At 39.6% G+C, this 19228-nt stretch overlaps 1 protein-coding gene across 3 annotated transcripts; it reads right to left on the bottom strand.

The window, feature by feature from the left end:
- Nucleotides 1-14020: 14020 nt before the first annotated feature.
- Nucleotides 14021-17625, bottom strand: otpa (orthopedia homeobox a). 3 transcript variants are annotated; one of them, XM_023960724.2, is made up of 3 exons: nucleotides 17372-17625; nucleotides 16629-17041; nucleotides 14021-15164 (listed from the first exon to the last, which is right to left on the bottom strand). In XM_023960724.2, the coding sequence occupies exons 1-3, from the start codon at nucleotides 17445-17447 to the stop codon at nucleotides 14643-14645; spliced, it is 1011 nt and encodes a 336-aa protein (XP_023816492.1). In that variant the 5' UTR covers nucleotides 17448-17625; the 3' UTR covers nucleotides 14021-14642. The 3 variants fall into 3 exon arrangements, with proteins under 3 accessions (XP_023816492.1, XP_023816493.1, XP_078812160.1); XM_023960725.2 differs by having other exon boundaries at nucleotides 17411-17586; XM_078956034.1 differs by lacking the exon at nucleotides 17372-17625 and adding an exon at nucleotides 17259-17283.
- Between the last annotated feature and the right edge of the window lie 1603 nt (nucleotides 17626-19228).

The raw sequence follows: 19228 nt of genomic DNA, 5'->3' as shown, positions 1-19228 counted from the left end.
AGACTTCATCTTTGATTAAGACAATAGAAAAACTAATAAAACTTCAACACGTTCACTTTTTGTGTAGTTACAGAAAACATAAATATAATGTCAGTCTTTTTGTGTAGAATTAATCAAACATATTGTGATCATATAATTGTTCAAAAAATACAGTTGCCTTTGCACCAACATTGAAATAAATATGTTTTAAAAATCTCTATTTAGAAAGAATGTATTTATTTTTTGTGAGGTTACACAAAATTGCATGTTAATAAACTTAAGGGAAAAACAGCTACCAGGGTAAAATGTCAAATAATTCAGTTGAAAATTATCACTGAAAACTAACTTAACTTTTATTACAATTTCAGAAAAAACAGCTGCAACTATCAGCTTTTTCTGCTGCAATTATCACAAAAATGCCTGTGAGATTGTAGAGGGACTGTACATCAAAACAGACTATAGAGTTTCTCCTTTTTCAATTACTTTGAATGCTGGTGTGCCACGGGAATTTTGGTCAAGGATACAGTGTGCCTTGGCTCAAAAAAGGTTGAAAAACACTGATCTAACCTTTGTGCTGTGCTATAACCCCACCCTTCCATTGACGTGTTCTCCCTACCATGACAAAGGTGGAGAGGATTTCATGTAATCCATGGACACCAGTGAAGATCACAAAAAAGGTTCAGCGCACTGTCTAGTGGGTCTAGATGACCCCACTCCCAACGCTAAAGTGCCTAGGATAGCACAAGGGTTAAGTAATGATTAAATAATTTCAAATTTTTTCATTTGGTTTCTGTAGCCTCATGGTTTGTTGAATCAGTTACAGTTTTTCTCAGTGGCTTTAGTACAATTCTCTGATCAGAATTGAAGTTTGCAAATACGTGTGTGCATTTCTCAAAACAATTTGTAGAAACAGCAAAACACTTTGGATTTCTTGCAAAAGCCTGTAACTTGCTCAAAATCTTTAGTTCAACTCTCAAAACTAAGTCTTTATGTCATTGAACATGTCAGTGCCATCAGAATGTCAAGTCCTTGTGTCATTGTCTACGAACAAGACAGTCAAATTACTCAGTCATGTTGTCAATATAACTGTGTACTTTAGAGGGAGGTTCTGATGGAAACTATGGCTAAAGTTTGGATGACAATTATTGTAAAATGTAAGTTACACCTTTTTTGATTGATTGCAAGAGACTGGACAAGATTCACATTTACACTTTTATTGTTCATATTGTAATTTGTTGACAGACCATGTCATCCCAACATAGAAAAAACCCACTGCAAACAGTAACACAAAGGGGAAAAAAGATAGGACAACATTCTGTACAACAGTCCAGGCAGTGCAGTAGGAATTGGTGTGGTCTTCCTACACCTCTTGTCGTTCCTGTATGTTAGGACACAAATTCTCATCCACATCACAGCGAATATATCCTCTCTTGCAATGCAGCCAAATATGTTTGTCACATTATGACAACTTGGTCAACCATTTTGCTGTTAATGACTTATGGGATGAACTAATGACTAGGTGTTTTGAGGAGTAAGACTATTGCACAGTGAACTATATAATACATTTTGATCAACATGACATAAACAATTGAGAATGTAGGAATGAGCAGAGAATTGTACATAATCATTTGCATGGATGTACCAAAGCAATTGCAACTTGTTCAAAGAAGTGAGAAACTGCTTATATGATGTGCACAAGTGACATCATGATGTGAAGACTGAACAAATAGTTTTGGGAATTTCATTCTGATCTGAGAATTGTACTAAAGCGACTGAGAAAAACTGTAATCAGACCCTTAGCCAAAAGTAGAACGTGGAGTTTATTTTATCAAGTATACTTGAGTGTAAGAAAAGCAAGTATACTATAGACCATGAAGTGTGGGAACTATACTAACTGAATACTTCTCCAGACAAAATGGGAACATTTTAATTTTGCAATACAAATATATATGCATGTTTCTCTCTGGGGACTCCTGCTTCCTCCCACCGTCCAAAAACATGCTTCATAGGTTAACTGGTTACTCTAAATTGTCCCTAGGTGTGAATCTGAGTGTGCATGGGTGTGTGATATGTGTGTGTGATATGTGTGACCCTGCGACAGACTGGCAACCTGTCCAGGGTGTCCCCTGCCTTCACCCGTAAGTGGCCGGGATAGGCTCCAGCAGCCCCGTGACCCCGAAAGGGATAAAAAGAAGAAAATGAATAAATGAAAAAATATATATATGCATACATGTCTGCACCAACTCCACATAGTTTTCATATGCACATACACATATATATATACACATAAATATATATAATTTAACAGTTGTAGTACACTTAAATAGATTACTTTTTGCAAAGGGAGACACATCTTTCACTCGTGGATGATATACACCATTGTTCTACGCAATTATCTCAGCTTTTTAAATAAAATACCTTCTTGTGTTTTCATTCTGTTGAATACTTGAAGATAAGTTGTTGTGCAAAAGTCAAACTTAAAATGATAATCAACTGAATCGGGAAATTTCTGTCTTTCAGTACGAGTTCAAGACTTTTTTTTTTTAAGTCATTTTCCTGATCTCAATCCAGAAACAACATGAGTGATTTTCACAGCATTATTGAGGCTGATTTAGGGAAATGAATAAAAAAAAAAAAAAAAGGATTTCTTGTTTTTTCCAGCAAAACATTATTTTTATACATATATTTTAACACATTTCGAGGTGTCTTGAAAACAAATGTACAAAACCTCCCATGTTATATGTAATTTTGAGCACAAGGAGCTATGTAAACACATTTAGAAAATAAGAGTTCACGATCAAAAATATTGTTTTAGGTTGTTAAAGGAAATCTTATACAAGACTTATGGGCCAAACGTTTTGAAGAAGGAAAGAGTTGATATTTAAACATCAAAAACAAAACTTTACACACTGATTAAGAATTATGCTGGCATATAGGTATAATTTACCAGGACAGAAAAATTAAATTTTTGTTTTAATAAGTGAAAAAAAATCCGAACCATTCTCCTAAATCTCAATTTTAAATCCTTTGGTGTCAAAACGTGATCTCTTTTGAATCAATAGATTGTTAGATTTACCCTGCAATTGCCCGATATTTTAAGGAACGATTCAATTTTTATTTACAAATCAATCCTTGCACATCATTTTTCATTAAACATGATAAAATAAAGGGACAAACAATTTTGCACCAAAGATCTATGAACATGTGTAATGTGCCTTATGACCACTAGATGGCAGTGTATCACGGTGCTTTCAAATGTAGAAATACACAGACCTCGATCCAAAGAAATGTCCTTTTTTTCAGCTGTTTACACTTTTAATTGTGTTAATTCCTCTTTGAATTATTGGAAAATATTCCTATACAACGTGTTCTTTTATAAAATAAAATCTGTCAACGTTGTCTTTTCAAATTTCCTGACCTGCTCTCCATCCCCTTTCCTCTTCTCTTCTGCAGCATCCTCCTCCTCTTCCTCTTCTTCTTCTCACTGTAACTCCTGTTAACACACATTCAGTTCTCACACAAAGTCACACAGCCCCCGAGCTGTATCTGCTCCCGCTCCCCCAATTGAAGCGACACGCAGTGTGGGGCCTGTGACCTTCATGGTGGCTTGGATCTGCAGCTCGCACTGATTTCTGATTTAGTGTCGATCCGCTGCGCTTGTCAGGGGCTGCGAGGTGCTTTCCATGCGGTAATAGAAAAGCTCAAGGGCAGCTGGAGAAAGGAGGCTCGGGGAGAGGGACCGGCTGTGGGAACAGACAAGTCGTTGTTGGTTTTACTGCTCTGACTGACAGATTTCCCAGCAACAAATACATCTGTACAAAGACGGAGGGTCTAAGTTGAACATGCTCCATTTTTTTTTTATTTCCCAAAAAGGTTTTCTGAAAAAAAAAAAAAACTATTCTGAGGTTAATCCTGAAGATTTTAGCTGCTAAACATTTTCTTTAAGACCAATTGGATCTGATTTTAACTTAAAATGAGCCCAAAAATGAGGATTTTTTGCTGTAAAAACACTTCTTGGTTACAACTTTTACTTTGAAATTTTGCCTTTTTTCATAGAAACTCTTGTCTGGGTGGGCAGCAGAAAAGAGTTTAATTAAATTCTGCCTTGGTTTTATATTTGATGGTTTCATTGATAAAAATCTTTTTTTGTTTTTTTTAAAAGTTGGACATTTTCACAGTTAAGCGTTACAGCAGCTGGACGATGAACTGCACCCCAAAGATGCTCACAAGTCAGTGCTTTTATTATGAAAATCATTTCATGGTGTCCCAGAAGATCTCTTCTATGCTCAGCGGACAACTGGCAAGAATTTACAGAGCTACTGAGAAAAAACCCACAGTATTTTTCAGAATCTCAATATCTCTTTGGTGTCCCACACCATCACACTGCCTCCTCCAGAGGAATGGTTCAGTTCTATGGACTAAAACTGGACTCATGCTTGGATTCCTCCTTAAGGTGTCACAGATACTCAAAATGGGCGTTGGAGGTGGCGTCATGGCAGCAGTCCTTCAGGCTGAAGCGTTGCTGCGTGGAGTTAGTTCAGGAGGTCTGAAGGAAAAGTTACAGAACCTCAGATGGCGTCAGGAGATCCACTTCCTCTACCGCTTACAGCACAAACGTTCAGTTCGGAACCAGAACTGGAAATGCTGAGCTTGACTGGCAGAACTTGCTCATCTGTGAATCTCAGCCTGTTATTCCATTTTATTAACAAATATGGCTCCGTCCAAAAATGAAACACGGCGTTTCCAACAGTTTGAACTTAAATTATGGTTAGAAATATTTCAAATTCAAGCTTCCTCGCTTTCACTGCAAACTATTTCATCCCAGTAACGATTTCAAACCTTGTGTTTTCTTAAAACATTCAAGATATTTGACCAGATTTGAAACTGTTTTCACTCTCTTTGCTCTACGCCTCTAAGCTTTTCTTAAAAAATCAGCAGAATTATTTTTCTCATGAAGAGCTGGAAATAAGGACTTTCTTTTGAAAATGAGCTTGCTTCAAATTCAATCTAAAGACTTGATTTAAGACAAAAACCTTCACATTTCACTGTAAGGTTCAATTTGAAGCATGTCATTTTAAAGTTAGGCGGACATTTATTGACTTTGTTTTGTAAACAAGAACTTTTGGTTTAAGAATAAATGCTGGTTTTAGATCTGATCAGGATTTAGTATGTTTAAAATTCACATTTTGTTCTAAAATGAGTCATTTCCACTTATTACACTCATTTGAAATAAAAAAAAAGAATAATTAGGTTAATAAATCCAAACCGTTAACTTAAAAGTAGCAAAAATACTTATCAAAGTGCCTTTAAAACATTTAATTTGAAGTAATTTTATTCATCAATTTGCTGTTTTAGCCTATTTTTCCCTTTTTTTGAGTGCGTTTCTAAATTTTTATTTATTTTTCTTGAGGACCTGCCCAGGGTGGACCTTCGTCCAACAGTAGCTGGGATAGGCTCCAGCAACCCCGTGACCTCCACAGGGAGATAGAGGCTAAAGACAATAAATGGAAGATTTGTTGAATAAAGACGATTTGCTGCAAGAACACATAATGTGACTAACTTTCTAGTTGTTTTTGTTGTTTTTTTCTCTCTTGAACAGGCATGAGAGAGTAAGAAACGGAATTTCCATTCATTGTTATGATGCACATGTGAAGAATCGACAATAAAGTTGACTTTGACTTTGATTTATAGTGATTTTCCTCTGAAGATGAGTTTTCTTTTCACACATTTAGGATATTTACATTGTTCTGTGCTGCTCATTTTTGGCCGCTCAGTTTCTCTTAACCTCCTGATTACCAGGAAAAAAAGTTTTTTAAATTCCCTAAGGTATCCCTGGACAGACATTTGACCCCCCCTGACTGTTTACTGTGATTAGACTCATTCTAAAAATGTTATTTATATTCATTTTCTTTCATTTTCTATTCCGTTTTATCCCTAACGGGGTCACGGGGCTGCCGGAGCCTATCCCAGCCACTTATGGGCGAAGGTTTTTCGAATGTTATTTATAATTTAGAATTTCATTTTTTAGACATTTTTAGACTGAAGATGTCTCCGAGACAAACGCGATGTTTTTGTGTGTGATCAGCAAAAAAAATAAAAATTCCTCCACCTGCTGAGTAGAAGCTTAAAAGCTAATAAGAAAAATCACTTTGCACACATGTTTGACACATCGAGGAAGGGCGCGTTAATGAAATATGAAGCAGCGCGGCTAAAAATGATGCAAAGCTGGCAAGAAATCTGGAAACGACAGAAAACACAGACAGGAGCGGCAGACTCAGATGAAGCTGAGCCTCCGGCTTCCAGCCTCCAGACTAAAGCAAAACTAAATGGTGACAAGAAGATCAAGCAGTTCAGTGATGTTGTTTTTGAGTTTCCTTCTGTTGGAGCAGAGTCTGGATTGTTTCAGCCGCGAAGACTCACCCTGATGAAAACGGTGTTTTAGCTTTTTGTTTTTTACATGTTCTTGAGGTAATTTTCTGATAACGTGAAGAAAATTAAGTTCAAATTTGCATTTCTGAGTATTTTATTTTTGTTCAAATCCTTGTAAATTTGGAGCAGATGAAAAAATGCAGTGGATCATATGTGTGCTCCCTGCTCCGCTCCATTTTGATGCATGCGCCTACAGACAAACAGGTCTGTGTGCGTCTGTGTTTCCCTCGTCAGATGAGCGGAGCAGGGAGCTTGTCATTTGATGTCGTAGCTTTTACGTCACCGCTACAAGCTTTTTAAAAAACAGTACTTGTTCGTCTGCTCCTGATTCACAAGGATTCAAATAAAGAAATACGCAGAAATGCAATTTTAGGCCTAGTTTTCTTTAAATGTGTCCTCCATCGTCAGAAAAATGCCAAAACAAACTCTTAAAAGCACAATTTCTTTCATCAGAATCCCTTTATCTATTTGATTGGAAATAATGAATCTCTATAAATACTGATCTTCATTGGGTTCTTTTTTACTTTGTCTGGTTCCACTCAGAGCAAATCACTTAGAACTCCCAGTTTTTTACATTCGAACCAAATGAAGAATTGACATTTTTGGCCTGGATGGAGTCAAAGACGGACGATGGGAAAGGATTTCTCCCGTAGGGCAAAGGAGGAGAGCCTGCAAGCCTCTGTCACTTTGATTTGTCACATGAGCATGAATGTAATTGCTGTGTTTCACTCATAGCAGGTTAATTAGCAGCCCTGACCTACAGCCTCACAGACACACCGACGGATGGCTGAGGCTGCATCCGGCGTTTTTCACGTCCAAACCTCCAGGGGGCGCAAAAGCTGCCTCCTCCATCTCTTGATCATGGCTGTCTCATCTCTGAAGGCCTCCCCCTCATCATCCTCGCACACACCCCTCCCTATTTGGAGACCCACTAATGTTCTGTTCATTTTCTCTTATGAATAGATAATGGGCAAAAATCAAATCTCTTCATTTGCATGTAATACAATTAAGACCTTTTCAAACAATGACAAATGGAGGGAGCAGCGGCACGTCACTCAGCCTCATCAGCGGGAAAGCAAACACGCCATCGCTGAGGCTGTCAGCTTCACTGGGAGAAAAAAAACTTGAAATGGGATTTTTTGTAGCGCCATCTGCTCTAAAGAAAGTGGCAGAGTCTTCCTGTCAGAGGACATGAAAGCAGCATGAGTTTAGACTCAGAAAGGAGGAGAGAATCCGCTGATGGAAACCCACAGGATCCGGTTCTGACAGTGATCCCAAGAAGGATCAGGAAGGAGAGAGGAGCAGAGCAGATCCACACATTTTCATCCATCCATGAGGGCCTCTAGTCATCCATTCATCTGTTTGTCCCAAACCATCCATCCATGTGACCATCCATCTGCTCATTCATCCATTTGAGATTACAGTAATCCACCCATCCATCTACCTATTATGCATCCATCCAACTATGCATCCATCCAACTATCCATCCATCCATGGGACCATCCATCCATCCATCCATCCATCCATGGGACCATCCATCCATCCATCCATCCATGGGACCATCCAACTATCCATCCATCCATCCATCCATCCATCCAACTATCCATCCATCCATCCATCCATCCAACTATCCATCCATCCATGGGACCATCCATCCATCCATCCATCCATCCATGGGACCATCCATCCATCCATCCATCTATCCAACTATCCATCCATCCATCCATCCATCCAACTATCCATCCATCCATGGGACCATCCATCCATCCATCCATCCATGGGACCATCCATCCATCCATCCATCCATCCATCTATCCAACTATCCATCCATCCATCCAACTATCCATCCATCCATGGGACCATCCATCCATCCATCCATCCATCTATCCAACTATCCATCCATCTATCCAACTATCCATCCATCCATCCAACTATCCATCCATCCATGGGACCATCCATCCATCCATCCATCCATCTATCCAACTATCCATCCATCTATCCATCAATCCATCCATCCATCCATCCATCTATCACTTACCTGTTCATCTGTTCATCCTCACCATTAATCCTCCATCTTTCATCCATTTAACCGTCATCAGTTGATCTATTCATCATCATCCAATCTTTTCCCACATACACAGAGTAAGTAACAATGCCACTGAGAAAACAGATAAGTACAAACCAAATACTAATAGAAATACTTTCCTACAAGATACTTTATCTTAATTTTTGACGTAAAGAAGACGTAATCAGGCTGATCTTATAAACATCAAGTGTTCATGAAATCAAGTTTCTTCCGTTTTCCCCTGAAAGACAGATTTCTGACATGTAAACCTTCTGTGGAAGATCTCCTTCCTTCTGTGAAATATGAACACCAAAAATAAATGTGCTCACATACATATGTCCAAAAACACCACAACATACCTCCTTCCCCCCATCTCGCAGGAAAATTAATGAGCTCTCATTCATAACCCCACAAAGAGAGAGAGCTGTATTCACCCTCGGGTGGTTTATTGACTGATTTCATTTATTTGCGTGGAATAAGTAGCATAAACATTGGCTCAGCCTCACATTTTCTGTGACACACTGACTGCACAGCATTCTGGGAGAAATGATCCCACCCGCAGCTGGGTCAGCGATTGGCTGCCTCGTCACCGCGTGACAAATTATGCAATGAAAAACAGGTTACCCGTTTCCACAAACTAATTAACCTGGCTGATGGTGGAAAAAATTGTTACATTCGTGTAATATTACTTCACATCTGTTGGCAAAAAGCAAAAAAAATGTGTGATTCTGTCTCACATTTTCTGTGACAGAAGCCCACTCTGACGTGAAGGGTTTGGATTTAGTTAAATATCATAAGAATTTAGTCCAAATGTTGATGAAAGCAGGTCATCATTTGTAGGTTCAGAAGGGTCTGCTTAACCCCTGTGCTATCCTAGGCACTTTAACGTTGGGAGTTGGGTCATCTAGACCCACTAGACAGTGCTCTGAACCTTTTTCTTCAATGATTTGTGATCTTCACTGGTGTCCATGGATTACATGAAATCTTTCCCCCTTTATCCACCTTTGTCATGGTAGGGAGAACATGTCAATGCAAGGGTGGGGTCATCTAAGATAGCATAAGGGTTAAAACCTTTTGGACCAATAGCCCTTGAAGGCCAACATCTTGTTGGTTTTCCTGCCTTATCCGCTGATTACCTGGATCAGATGATCTTAGCCAATAAGGCAGGTTAGTTGGAAAACATGTGCGACACCGGCCCTTGAGGTCAAGAGTTTGTGACCTCTGATCTATAGCAAACATAAAATTGATCACATGATAAGTATGTCTGCCAATTTTGGTGTTTTTTTGTTTTTTTTTACCTGTTGGGTTTACAGAGTTGCTGGAGCCTATCCCAGCTACCTTTGGGATAGATAGATAGATAGATAGATAGATAGATAGATAGATAGATAGATAGATAGATAGATAGATAGATAGATAGATAGATAGATAGATAGATAGATAGATAGATAGATAGATAGATAGATAGATAGATAGATAGATAGATAGATAGATAGATAGATAGATAGATAGATAGATAGATAGATAGATAGATAGATAGATAGATAGATAGATAGATAGATAGATAGATAGATAGATAGATAGATAGATAGATAGATAGATAGATAGATAGATAGATAGATAGAATGTATTCCAGACTCATGGTCCAATCAGTAAAAAGGAGTACACAGACCGACTACATTAAAAATACACAGTGTCAAGAATACACAAAGAAGAGAAGGTAGGTTATAGTGGTTGCAGGGGGACAGCTCCCCTTCCAGCAAAAAGCCCCCCCAAGCACTTTCTCTCAATCAATATTTTGCTTCTTTAACACTTGAACTCCAAATGTTTTGTTCCAGTTGTATGAAGCTTCAGCATTTGGATATCTAACATGTCATATTTCTTGGATTTCATAATAAAGGTAAATATTTATCTGTCAAGAATGTCTACGCTTTTATTTTTGTGCTTCAACTTTACATTAGTAGTAACACGACAGCTGCAAAAAGTCCGGTTAAAAATAAATACCAGTAACAATAATAAAAGTTGTAATGGCTCTCTACTATAATTACACTGAAAACAAAATGTGTCATTTTAGCTTTAAAAAAAGAAAAACTTCTTTGTTATTTTGGGGCTGTTTCATGATTTTTCTATAACTTTTTTAATTATTATATATTAAATATTAAAAGGCTTTGCATCTTTTAAGAGATGCTCCAGAAAATTTATCTTAGTGGCGAATAGTCTAATTGGCCTCTTTTTGGCACTGTTGCCATGGTAACATCAGGTCCCTGCATCCAGCGACAGGTGTTTGGAGTTTTCCTTATAGGACCCACTGAGAGGTACGGTCGGTCCGGAGCTACTGTTGAAACCTACAGCTCTATTCCTCTTCCCCGCCCTGCAATCTTCTCTCAAACAGCTTTAAAGGCTTTGTTTATGTGAAGAACCACAAGCCATGCACGAAAAATGAGCTACTGGATGACCTCCATTGTTGTTGTTGATAGCTTCCGCCCGCATGCGCCGTGACGGTCCAACTTCTCGTGGAAACGCTTATTTGAATTGCCTGGACCACTTTAAAACCGGACCGGAACCAAGGCCATAGAGTTTTTATTTAGAATAAAATAAAATAAAAATGAAAAAAAAAATATCTAGATGGCTTTACCCGACAGAGACGAGAACCAAAACAAAAAAGCCTTCTGTTTGTAGAAACCAAAGCAAAATATCAACTTCATCTACATTCAGATCCAGGTCACTGATCACAAGTCAATTTTTACTGGATCTTAAATTTCTCCCAAGAATAGTTTAAAGTTAAACTTCAAACACACTTTGGAATTTCAAATCAATCCGTTTTAATTCTGTACAAATAAAGTACAGTCATCTGCATATTGTGTATCATGCCATTTCAAAAATATGTTTTTTTATTGATCAAATGCAAATAATGACTCATTAACAAAACATTCTATGCGCTACTGCTTTTCTAGTTTGGGTGTTTCTTTTGTTCTGCCTGTGTTATTATTATTTTTTATTTCATTTTTATTTTTCCTCCATAAATGTTTTGCATATTTTAAATGTTCACCTTAACACTTGATCCCTGGAGCTGTGAGATCAATTATCTCATCTTAACTATTTGTTCAGAATTCTAAATGGTTTTTTAGCACATTCTACCTTCCTCCAAGGCTCAAAAGCACTTTACAGTCACAAACCCATTCACACATTCACATGCTGGTGGCGGCTCTGCTGCCCCAACATTCCACCAAGGTCACTTCAAAACATGGACAGGCAAGTTATCAAACCTGCAATTTTCCGATCAGAGGTCAACTGTCCTACCACTGCACCACGGCTCCCCTATGAAAATCATTATATCTTTGCTCTAAATAAATCCCTATTTAAGTAAAGAGCCTGAATTAGAGGTTGGAGAGTGTAAACATTCTAAAAGTGATAAATGAAAGATTTTTGCAAAGCAAAAGTTTCTTTTTTCATGACATCACTTGTTTAGTTCCACTTTAATTTCGTGCTTTTAATCATCACGAAAAAATTCTTTAAAGGAAACAAAGTTTGTTCTTTAATGCTGTAGGTTTGAAAACAGATTTTGAAAAGGTAGAACAATGAAAAACACACAACATTTGAATGATTTTGGGAGCAAATTGGATTTGAGGATTAGAAATATATGCTGAGTCGTCGCTGTGAAAGCCTGACTCATGCGCAACATCTCAGTCCTGAAGAAGACCTCAGGCACAGAAAGACGAAGGAAAACATGAGAAGACGGAATCAAAACCAAAAATCTCCAACTGGGTTTTGATTAAAAAAAGGATTTTCTTTTTTGGGGGATTTAGTCGTTTGCAGTTTGTTCTGACTTTACCGAATATCACACAAAGAAAATCAGAGTGAATAAAACGTAAATATTAAACAATGATGCCATTAAAGCGAGCTCTTCTGTGACATCACTCCACATTTCCGAGGTGAACTTCTCATGCACTTTCAGGACATTGGAGGGTTTTGGAGGTTTACGCTCACAAAACAAAATCTCATTCCACTTGTAGTTCTGACTTTAAACCAGAACTTTCAGACTGATCCATTCAGAGGTGAACCTTCCTCTGTGTTTGGATCTTCCTTCTCCAGTAGAACCCAATTTGATCCTCAGTTCACGAATTCTCTGATAAAGAGTAGAGTTCTTGGATCCATTCATTATTTCAAAAATCCTTCAGAAACTCCAAAGCAGCCCCACACCATTACTCTACCACCACCATGTGTTAGCGTTGAGTCCCGATGTTTCCTCCGGAAAGTTTCTGTCTCGTCAGATCGTTTGTCCAAAAGGTTTTGGGATAATCCAGATGTTCCACGAGAGGTCCGTGTCCTTGGAGTTGCTGTGGTCGGTCACTTCAGGTTCTCGCTGTTTTCCCAAATCTTTGACTGAAACGTGTCAACGTCCACTAATTCTGATGTTCATCTGGAAGTTTCCTGGATGGAAACTCCGTGTGATTGACTGTAAAACAAGGTTGAGGTAATTTCTCGTTTCCAGCATTCTGACAGGAAAACTGAATTTAACTGATTTCTTTCTGGATTTTAAGGATTGTCCTACACGAGAGAATTGTATCTTTACATGCAATAGTCAAAGTTTGGACATCTTTTGTTCCTAATTTAATAAAAATTGTTGTTTCAAAACTGCGTTTTGCATTTTATGAAAGCTTGGGGGTTAATTCAGAAAAAGAAATGGAGAAACTACTCTTTTTTTCTTTTTACATGGAAATTTTCAAAAGTCTCAAAAATGAAAGATTCTTGCATTTCTCCAATTTTATAACAATTCTTCCAGTTCTAGTAATCCACATCAGCAGACAAAATGCATTATTATTATTATATTACAGCTATAGTTATGCAAAGAATAAACCAAATAGAAGCATTGCTCTGCTTGCTATTAATAAGACTTATTTGTTATGTGCATTTTTTTTATTTTACTTTTATTTGGGGGACACTCTTCCTTGTTTGTTATTTTATTTCCTCATTTCTCAGTTTGATTCTAACACAAATTGAGTTTGACTTCTAATTTCATTTCTATTATTTATTATTGATTTTAAATTTAGGGATTCTTATTTTGGAGAGAAAAAACGGTTTCCTTTTTTGAAAGTTCAAAACAGGTACATGGTTCATATGTGTGATTTTTGAAAATGCATAATTATTTTTCAGATGTTCTTCAGCTCCTTTTTGTGTATTATCAGGTCAATAACAATAAATGGAAACTCTTCTTTTTTAAAGTTGTAAATTGCTCAGGTAATAAAAGCGGATTAACTTAATGGATGGTTTTCTGGAGGCTTGGAAATATCATTTTACTCCAATTTTACATACATTTTTTGTTATTTTTTTCGGGGTTTTTTTCCCTGCATATTTATTTATTGGAAGTATATCAGTAAAAGGAAGCAGATTTACACAAAAGGAAAAGGAAAAACGCACAAAAGCAGAGCAGCTGGGCTTTGTTTTAGACATAGTTGCGAATGCAAATGCTGACTGTGCAGAAAAAGCGTCATCAGCCGAGTGTGGCTTCGATGTTTGGAACCTCTGTTTAAAGAAATGAGGGTTTCAATGTCGTGGCATCATCGAAAATGGGCTTTATTGGATCTTTTTACACTGAATCGATAGAAACGTGAAACAAAATGGATCAGACATTGAAGAAATGCATCTTTGAGAATAAGCACAGACAGAACTGATCACAAACTGACCAAATGGGAACGAGAGTTTCTGCTACACAAAACATCCTATAGAACAGCGTATAGTCTTTTATTTATAGCGTTTCCCCTCTTTTTGTGGATTTCTTTTCTTTCTTTTTTGTTTTATTTTCTTTTGTCGCTTCTGGCAGCACATGCAGTCCTCCTGGTCCTCTCCTTTTTTTACGCGTCCTCGGTTTTTAAAACCTCCACGGGTCCAGTTTGTGCGCGTCCACGGTCCCACCCTGCAGGTGATTGCTGTGCAACGGGGGGGGGGGGGGGTGAAGGTTTCCAGAGTTCGTCCTCAGAAACGTCAGCAAATGTCTCGCAGCGCCAAATAAATAAATAACCCCCAAAAAGTTTTTTTATACAAATAAATGACGACATGCGAAATGATGAGTTACAGCATCAAACGGAACCGGCCCGGAGAGAGTGCCCGCGCGCGCGCCGTGGGTGTCTCCACAAACATCCTGCGTGGATGAGCAGCAGCAGCAGCGGCAGCTCTAGGTGAAGCTCATGGAAACTGTGTGCTCCAGCGCTTTGCGGCGCAGCGACGCGATGCTCGTCCCTCTCCACACGTCACTGTCCGGGGAGCTGCACAGCTGCGGGGAGCCGCTCACGTTGGTCGGGCCAGACAGCGACGCGGGAACCATTCCCGGGAAGGTGGGCTGGTACAGGTGCGACTGCAGGCCCGATCCGTTCGACGACATGTTGGACAGAGCCATGGAGTTGGGTGGAGGCCCCGCGCCCAGGCTGCACTGGGACAGCGACTGCGCCATGGCCTGCTGGCGGCCCAGCGCGGGCGGCAGCTGCAGCTGCGACACGCCGGGCATCCCCGCCGTGGCCCAGCGGGTGTCGTTGGCGTGGAAGGAGCACAGGCTGTCGCCCATGGCCGCCGCCGCCGCCGCGGCCGAGGGGAACTGCGGCAGCCCGTGGTGCGTCGGCAGGAGCGTCCCCGGCGCGCGGAACACGTTGGTGGTCTTCTTGCGCTTCTTCCACTTGGCGCGTCGGTTCTGGAACCAAACCTGCGGGCGGAGAGGGCGTCAGGAGGCGGATGTCCTCAAAAAGGTCCAATCAATCAATCAATCATCAATCAATCAATTACTTTGTGGCTTTGCTTTAATAAAAAAATAAAATACGATTTTTGTGATTTTCTTTGTAAATGTTTATTTTTCCTGTTTTATTTTACATTTCTAGTATAAGTAATGTTTTGATTAAAAATGTAAAACACTTTATATGATTGAATTCGTAAAAAATACCATTTTTATGAGTATTGGTTGCCTTTTTTTAAATTATAAATTAAACTTTAATACATTTTTTCACGTTTTTCTTTTTTGTTTTCATTTTTACTTTTGTATTTCCCATCGTTTCTTTAATGTTTTGTTTAAATTAAAGATTTGATAATTGAACAATTAAGCGATTTAATAAGTCATATTTGGAGGTTTTCTATTATTTTATTAATTTAAAAATGAAAAATGTTTTTCTATTTTGTATTCTATCCTAATCAGATTTGATTTTTGGCTCTATCAGCTTTTCTGACATAAAAACAATCGTTTTGTTAGATTGCGGAGCCTCTGAAGATGATTCTCGCATGTGATCCATCTTCCCTCCGGCGGTCCACGTGCGCCGCCGCCGCTGGATAAACGGTCGTCCGTGATTAATGTGGCGTTTTGCGTGGGGAAAGTGGGAGGGGAGAGGGGGGCGTTCGGTGATAAGAGAGCCGTGAAATCCGTCCTGGAGAAAGAAAGAAAAAAAGCCTCCTTGGTTTGGACGAGAGGGCTGGAGCGCACGTGAGGATGACATCTCCTCCTCTTCATCGAAGCGGCGGACGAGCATCATTTCACTAATTCTGATTTTATGTAAATGGGAAGAAGCTCTTATTTCACACGTGAGCGCGCGGAGGAGGATTGCTTAGCTGCAGAATAAAAAGCCGCGTTTCAGTGATGAAGATTGGAGAGGAAGAGGCGCGCGCGGCGCTGACTTTACAGCTTCTGTCAGAAAAATGAGCGGAACAAAGCTGCTGTGAAACATTAGTGAATAATTTTAACAACCAAAACCAATTTATTATTTCCAGTCGAAACTGGACTTAAAATTGTGACTTTTTGTAAACTTTTAGAGCTGCAACAACTTTAAAAAAAAATATAAAATAGGAATTTATGGGAAAATAATTTTAAAAAACGGAGCGTTTGTATTTTTAAGACAATTACTTTTCAATCTTTATTTTTTAATGCATAGATATTAAACAAATTTGACAATTTGCATTATTTTTATTTGAATATGTTAAAACTTTTATTTATTTTTGTATTCCATCAATAATACTATAAATTCGCTTCTTTTTTTAATTAAACGGACCAATAAAAGAGATTTTTTTATTACGTAAAAACTTAAAGTGTGAGGTCCCCTCTTTTGAATTCGGCTATTTTGATTTTAGTAATTGGAGATAGAAGCCAAAACAGGGTGGTGTCTCCATCGGGTTCCAGCTGCCTCACCTGCACTCTGGACTCCGTTAGGCCGATCCGCAGGGCCAGCTCCTCGCGCATGAAGATGTCCGGGTAGTGCGTTTTGGCGAAGCTCCTCTCCAGCTCGTTGAGCTGCGCCGGAGTGAAGCGGGTCCGGTGGCGCTTTTGTTTTTGGGTCTGCTGCCCCCCACCCTGGTTGGGGTTGCTGTTCTGCTGCTGCTGCTGCTTGTCCTGCTCCTTACCGTTCACCTGCACCGGGTTGGAGCCACCGCCGCCGCCGCTGATGTCATCGCCGGGGAGCATCGTGGCTCCCTCCACGCCGTCCGGACCCGGGCCGAGCTCCCCGGAGTGCCCCGGGTCCGGACCGCTTCCCCCGCCGCCTCCGAGCCGGCACTTCAGAGCCTCCCGGTGGCCCAGAAGCTCCGCCGCGGCATCCTTCATCCCTGCAGACAAACACGCGCGTGAGCTTTGCGCACGCAGCGGCTGCGACTCATACAACCAGCAAACCGGCGATTTTACACCGGAAAACAGAATTATTTACTTGGAAAAGCAAACAGTAAAAAAGGGCAGAACCAGCATGCAACACTTTCCATGCAGCTCCACCACTCCAAAAATCAAATTACGCAGTAATATAATAATAATGGTAATAATAATAATTACTTTTCCAATGAATTAAGCGAGTTTAGTTCACTTCGGGCGCATTAAGGACAAAACGAGAAGCAAATTGACAATTTTCTGAGCTTGATTTGAAGGAAAAAGTTGCTCCAGCTTACAGCAGAATTGAAGAGCGGAGTTGGGTGATGATAACTCACCGAGCCGAGCATCCAGGAGGTCGGCGTGAGAGAGCATTGCGCACCGCTCCAGGGCGAAACGCTATTCTCCCTCCCCAGTACCAAATAAATAAATAAAAAAAATCTCTACGACTTTAACCTATTTAAGGAATATATATCGCGTAAATGAAAGCAAATTCGGTTTGTGGTTAAAAAGGGAGCTTGGTTGCATTATAATGTAGTTTAGAGGAACGGGGAGGCGCTTAACGGCAGAGTGAAGCCACGAGCTCCTGCAAAGGAGGACCAATCAGAGCTGCTGCCGGAGCTCCTCTCTTCCTCCTCCTCCCTCTCCTCCTCTTCCTTTCCCCCCCATTCTCTCACATCCCACAAGTTCATTCCTCCTCATTCTTGTAATTGGCTTTGATTTCTCCTCCAAATTACGCCCAATAAAATATACTGATTTAATACAGAGCCGCAAAACGACACAATATTTGTTTAATTGCGCGCAGCCGCGGCTCTTGTTGGCATAGCAGGAGGGATGAAGAGGAAACACGTGGCCTCTGATTTCCGTGTAAAAGCAAACTTTATTCACCCCGATTATTCTTGGTTCCTCCAGTTCATCAGAGCCTCTGCGTAAAAGGGCGCAAAAAGGAGGAAGAGGAGTCTGGAAACGAGTCCATATCAGAGGAAGGCCGCGTCATCTGCACGTGCACAAATCTGACTAACATTTTTGGATAAATGAACCAAAACCTGCTGGCTGATACAATTATTTAAAAACCAAAAAATCAAGGGGGTTTAAAAATGAGCTTGATGTCTGGAGCTTTTCAGACTGCAGGTTTATTTCTGGGCCACAAAGGAGGCGTCCGAGCGTAACGCCGCGCAGTTTTTTTGCCTTCACGCGCCTGCAATCTGGTGGCACGAGTGGCGCGCGTGGAGGGACATAGCTGGTTGGATTACAAAGATTTGCGCACTTTTTCATCAGACACAGTGGATCTATTGGAGCCGGATCAGAACTGGACCTAAAATGTGGATCTAGAACTTAATGCGTAAAAATAAAGTTCTTCTACTGTCCCGAATAACGCGTAAGATCCGAGAGTTATTGTTTTTTGCACAGCCGTCAGGGGCGTGACACTCATCACTCTTCCCGTTTATCGCTGCACAAACACGCGTGGATGAGGACACATTTATCTCAAACCACGACACGCAGACACCGGCAGATCTCAGCGTGTTTTTCCGGCGCCCAAAAATTCCGCCTTTTGGGGTTTTATTTGATGGTTTCCTAAAGTGTCGCGAGTTCCCCGACGAATCAACCGTTTTTTTAATAAAACCATGAAAAATGTATCAAGTTTATTTTTAAGATTTATTTTAAAATAAGACTAAAATTAAAGATTGATTTGTTTTGATTGTAAAACAAATAATTTTCATTTTATTTTATTTAAAATCAAACACGCAACAAATGTCAATACATTTTTTTCTAACACTTTTCGGGGGAAAATAACTTCACCAGGGTTGGTTGCACGTGCACGGATCGAGCACTAAGAGGAAATTGTGCAAACATTAGCTTTTGTTTGTGCTGCGTTCAAGTACCAGTGAAATACTGGGAAATTTTGATGATCAGGTAAAACATTCTTTTGCATTCAGACCAGAAAATGTTCGCAATTTTAAAGTTTGAAAAAATCTGTCTGCCAGAATTTGCTATATAAATGACATTTAACACATTTAAGAACTTGATTAAAATTATTTGATTTACAAATTTTAATTTCTGCCGTAGTAAAATTGTAGAGTAACTCTAATTTACAATATTTTATTTTTTTACCCACCATCAGAGCTGAGCCAACATTTTGACAAAATATCGGCTTT

The sequence above is a fragment of the Oryzias latipes genome, chromosome 12 (assembly GCF_053564925.1).
Source record: "Oryzias latipes strain Hd-rR chromosome 12, Olatipes_Hd-rR_3.1".
NCBI lineage: Eukaryota > Metazoa > Chordata > Actinopteri > Beloniformes > Adrianichthyidae > Oryzias > Oryzias latipes.
This window is presented reverse-complemented; position numbering and strand designations above follow the sequence as displayed.

What these genes read in the sequence shown, in the direction of transcription:
- otpa (XM_023960724.2), bottom strand. Translation starts at nt 17,447, where the DNA reads ATGCTCTCTCACGCCGACCTCCTGGATGCTCGGCTCGGTGAGTTATCA. An exon ending in CTCCGCTCTTCAATTCTGCT is followed by an intron (nt 17,042 to 17,371) that starts GTAAGCTGGAGC and finishes GTTTGTCTGCAG; the next exon opens with GGATGAAGGATGCCGCGGCG. An exon ending in TAACGGAGTCCAGAGTGCAG is followed by an intron (nt 15,165 to 16,628) that starts GTGAGGCAGCTG and finishes CTCCGCCCGCAG; the next exon opens with GTTTGGTTCCAGAACCGACG.